The 4804-nt window shown below is 55.6% G+C and overlaps 1 protein-coding gene across 1 annotated transcript; it reads right to left on the bottom strand.

Annotated features, from left to right (window-relative positions):
- Positions 1 to 345: 345 nt before the first annotated feature.
- Positions 346 to 2852, bottom strand: LOC133899369 (U-box domain-containing protein 19-like). The gene has a single exon (XM_062340359.1). It carries the CDS (start codon positions 2745 to 2747, stop codon positions 660 to 662), a length of 2088 nt encoding a protein of 695 aa, XP_062196343.1. The 5' UTR covers positions 2748 to 2852; the 3' UTR covers positions 346 to 659.
- Between the last annotated feature and the right edge of the window lie 1952 nt (positions 2853 to 4804).

Raw genomic sequence — 4804 nt, 5'->3', positions numbered from 1 at the left:
TTTGAACCGTTCTTCAAAATTGGATGTTTGAAACGCAGGAAATTCCGAACTTCAAACTAAAAGAATGTTATCACATTGGGGCTCTGCCACAAACATGCAGACTTTTCTTCAAAACAAAAAAGGCAAAGGATGTTCAGCTTTCTAATCAAAGTTCAAGAAAAAAAAAAAAGAGAGCAAGCGCCCCACGACCACAAGGTTAGAACTATGTTAACATCGATATCCATACCTGGAAGCAAACCTTGCTTCTGCATTTAGTTCAGACATTCCTTGCAGATGTTCCTCCAGCAATCCGAAATCAGGCACTTTTCTTACATATTAAGAAAACAGCGTCACAAGCAACCAATGTAACTACGAACCACAAAAGCATTCATGCTTGAATGTTTGTGCTTGCTTGCTGAATCGAGACATGATACGAAACAAAAGCAGCTGTAGTATCACAAACCACTTACAAACTGTTTCTCTGTACATTCATAGATTTGTATTTGGTTCGTATTCGTATACCTCACGATGAAACAAACGTAAAAATCCGTCCCGGCTCTTCAAAAACTCGAGCCGGGAAAGAACAAAGTTTGATCCCTCATAACCCCAATCAAGGGAAAAGGAAAACAAAGAAATCAAATGCACAACGTGTGACACCAAGTTCGTGTGCTATGTACATACTATACACGAATGACACGGTCACCAGCTGCCGCCGGCGGTGCGGGCGCGGCTGACGGCGGCTGGTGCTGCTCGTAGTGCCGGTGGATCTCGTTGACCAGCCACCGCGCCTTCTTGCCCGCCTGCGGGCCACCGTCGGCGATGAGCGCGTACAGCGCCGGCATCAGGCCCGGCAGCTTGCCCAGCAGCGCGATAACCTTGTACCCGCCGTGCCGGGCCAGCGACGCTAGCAGCGCCATGCAGTGCCCCTTCGCCGACCTCGGCGCCGCCTCGCCAAGGAAGTCCACGAGGCGGGTGACCAGCGCCGAGCCGGCCAGGACGGCCCGCGCGCCGACCGGCTGCTCCGCGAGCCTCGCGAGCAGCGCGATGGCGTCGAAAGCGAGGTCGTCCCCCCGGTCGCCGCCGACGGACAGCAGGCCCGCGAGCACGGCCACGGCGCCGGCGGACACCGCCTTCCCGTGCGCGTTCGCGCACTGGAGCAGCCCATAGAGGCTCACTAGCGCGTTCTTGCGCCCGCGGTACGCGCCCTCCTGCACGAGATGCACCAGCGTCGGGATGGCCTCCGGGATGCGGCTGATCTCATCGCAGTACTCGGGGTTCGACGAGAGGTAGAACAGGACGGCCGCCGCGTTGTGCTGCGCCTCGACTTTCGCGGCGACCTTCATGGCGTTGACGATGAGGCCCACCCCGCCCGCCTCAACCAGGGCCCTCCGGCCGGCCGGGTGCTTCGACAGGTTCAGGAGTCCGGCCACGGCACTGTCCTGCACGGACGCGTCCGTGGAGGACAGGAGGTGGAGCAGCCACGGCACGGCGTCGGCCTCCACGAGGCAGGCCCGGTAGAAGACGTTCCGCTTCGAGAGCTTCCGGGCCTCGAGCGTCGCCTTCTTCTGCTCCTCCGGCGTGCCCCTGGACAACCTCGCGATGAGGAAGGCCACGGCGAGCCGCACACCGCCTGCAGCGCCCGCGCCGAACGGCGCGGCGGTCTTGTCGACCGCGCACCGGTGATTGCTGCTGGGCTCGTGGACCGAGACGCCCTTGCTGAGGAGCAGCTGATCGATTATCCCGCGAACCGCGACGTTCGGCACGACCTCGGCGCTGCGGAGCCTCTCGCCGGTGACGGGGCACGTCCGGCTCCCGTTCTTGATCCACTTTTTGATGGACGCGCGATCGTACGTCTGGCCTGTGGCCACGGTCACCGGGTCGGTCATCAGCTCCAGCGTGATCGGGCACTGCAGAACCTCCAGGTTGATCCACGCCGCACAGCTCGCCTTCGGCCTGGTCATCGGCGATGACGTGTCGGCCTTCTTGGAATCAATGCGGTCGAATAGGACGACGCGGCAGTACACCAGGAACGCCATGAGGCCGCTTATGAGCACGAGGTCGTTGTCGTTCTCGCCGCCGGCCTCCAAGCCCTCGAGTAGCTCGGCCTCCAGGAACGCCGCCTCCTCGGAGCAGTCCGACCAGCTGGCGACGCCGACGCGCTCGAGCACCAGCCTCGCGTCCTCGGCGTCCGGCGTGACGCCGCTCCCGAACCGCGCGAGCACCGAGCGCACGCTCTGCGCCGCGCGGTCGTCCTCCGCGTCCGGCCGCACCGCCGCGCGCCGCGCCTGTTTGGACACCATCCTCCCGAGCTCCCCTGCCTCGGCGGACGCCCCCACCACGTCTCCCGGCAGCACGTCCATCGCCGTGGCCACGGATCCCAGCACCACCCGCAGCTCGGACGCGACCAGCTCGGCGTTCATGAGCACCCACAGCCTCGCCCCCTTCCTGGCGCTGTCGGCGAGCAGGAACCGCAGCTTCTGCAGCGCGACGTGCAGCTCCGAGAACCCCAGCACGGCCTCGCCGGGCACGGACCCCGCATCGCGTACCGCCTCGAGGAACGCGAGCAGCACGCCGGCCAGTCGGACGGCCTCCCGAGCGCCGCGTCGGAGCGCGGGGAGCCCGGCCACGTCGCGGCTGGCGACGTCCGCCGCGAGGGAGACGAGCGACGCCAGCAGCGGGGCCGGCGAGATGGCCTCGCACGGGCACACCGCCGGGAGCGCTAGCATCCGGTTGCAGCGCTGCAGCCCACGCTCGTGCGGCGGAGGCATTTCCAGCGATCGTGGCAAGGTAGAATTCGGAAAGAAGCTTATGGATTCGACGGCGGGAAGGCGATCTCTCTCTGTCTCCTCTTGCTACGGCGGCCAAATTGGAAGCGTGTTCTACTTATAGAGGCAACGCCACACGTGCCGTCGCACGGGAGCGGATGGACTCGATAGCGACGCGTGGCGATCTGTCCATGTGGACGGCGGGGGGCGGGGCCGCGAGATGCTTCCGGGAGGCAGCGCTGTATGGGAATCTGGTGGCCGATGGTGAGCTGACCAGATTACGCGCCAATTTTGTGAACGCGCAGTACTGAGCTGTGCCGTGCTGTAGCTGTACATTCTATTAAACGATCTGGATACATCTGTGGCTAACGTAGATTAAAGATAGGCTTGAATTATCAGCTTCAAATAAGATACAACCATTATAGCTACTACCTCTAACCCCTAATATAAATCCATTTAGGATAGGATTGTTGTTAGTTAATTTTTTAGTTTTGACCATCTATATGTAAAAAGTCATATCAATTCACAACATAAAATTGATATTAATAGGTTCACCATGAAAAATACATTCACAATGTACAATTTTTTATATTGTCAAAGTGTCTATTGTAGACCATGCCATATTCTGATGGAATTATATTTAGATCAAAAGAAGTAGATCATTTTTCCAGTATCTGAAAGAAATATAGCTAGGTCAAGCTGTTTCAAAGAAAAGTTTAATGGAAGATAGTCAGCGTTTCTCGGTTCAGAAAAAATGACATCCTTGATTTTGTTGATTCACGGTGGCTACAACTTAGATTCCATCTTGTACAGTTTTGGAAGGCGTGTGTGAGCCATGAGGAACGCCGAACGTAACCCGTCGATTTGCGGAAAGAAGTGGATGCTCTTCGCGCTGCAGGTTTTAAATAGAGATGGGCCTCGTTTAGAACGGGGAGGGATCGAAAGGTGGTCTCAAATTTCAGGCAGAGCGTGTTGTCCTCTAGCTACCATCCATGTGCTAGCTTGTTCATTAGCACGGGTCCCACGTGAGTACGTGACAGTGGCCCGCGCTCGCGTCTCGTGTTTGGCGGCGTGCAGCGTCGCACGAGCGAGGCCCGCACGTCACGGGAGGACGGCGCGGCGGCCGGGCCCCACCTGGCCGACGCCGTGCCTCCCCCGGGCCAAACCCACCGTCCCGGCCACCGCGTTCACCACACGGTACGAGTAGGACGCGTGCATGCGAGGAAGGCAGAGGCTAATTTGGTTGATAACACGTGTTGCCATCACGGATTTTGCGAAAAGATAGAAATTTGTGAAATTTCGTCAAAATTTTAGTCTTTTTTTGTCACTGCTCTGTGGATCCACATGTTAATGAAAAAAAATTGAAATTAAATATTTTGTTCCTCTTCGAAATTTTGATGAATTTTTATTCCCTGGTTGCCATACTTAGACAGCTTTAGTTAATTTAGATAGTCGTTTGGTTTATAGCCACCGCTATGGTATGGTTATTTTCATGTTGCTACAGTCGTGTCTGATGAAAAAAAGTGTGACAATATTCCTTTTTCTTGCTAAATTGTGGGACTCGTTACCTTAATCAAGTTTGGCAAAATATTATGATACGTGTTGGCAATCTTAGGACATGAACCAAACATGCCTTAACTTTTGAGTTATGTTTGACTAGCTTGAGCACTGTACTGGTGAGTTGAATGCTTGAGGAGATTTCCGTACTGCTACGTGGACACCAGCGTGGTCTCCACCGGCCGGAACAGGGCCTTAAACGGAGGAGCGATTTGTCAGCACGGACGCCAGGCGACCGCTGACCAATCATGCACTGCATTAGTCTTAAGCAAAGATCTTAATCAGTAGACGTTTGATCTTAATCAGTAAACGTTTGTCACGGCATGTGAGTTGAGATTTCAATCGCTGTGGCAAGTGGACACCGGCTGCTACATATTACTCCCTACGATCCTAAATATAAGTTTGTAAGATATTAACACGATCTCTAATATAATATTTTAATTAATAATATTTATCGGTGTAGTAAGTAAAGAGGTACTCCGGCTAAACGGACTCACGTAAGG

Source organism: Phragmites australis, chromosome 18, assembly GCF_958298935.1.
Source record: "Phragmites australis chromosome 18, lpPhrAust1.1, whole genome shotgun sequence".
Taxonomy (NCBI): Eukaryota; Viridiplantae; Streptophyta; class Magnoliopsida; order Poales; family Poaceae; genus Phragmites; species Phragmites australis.
Note: the sequence above shows the minus strand (reverse complement) of the source record. Positions and strands in the feature narration are given on the sequence as shown.

Excerpts from the sequence above, each read along its gene's own strand:
- LOC133899369 (XM_062340359.1), bottom strand. The coding sequence starts at position 2,747 with ATGCCTCCGCCGCACGAGCGTGGGCTGCAGCGCTGCAACCGGATGCTA.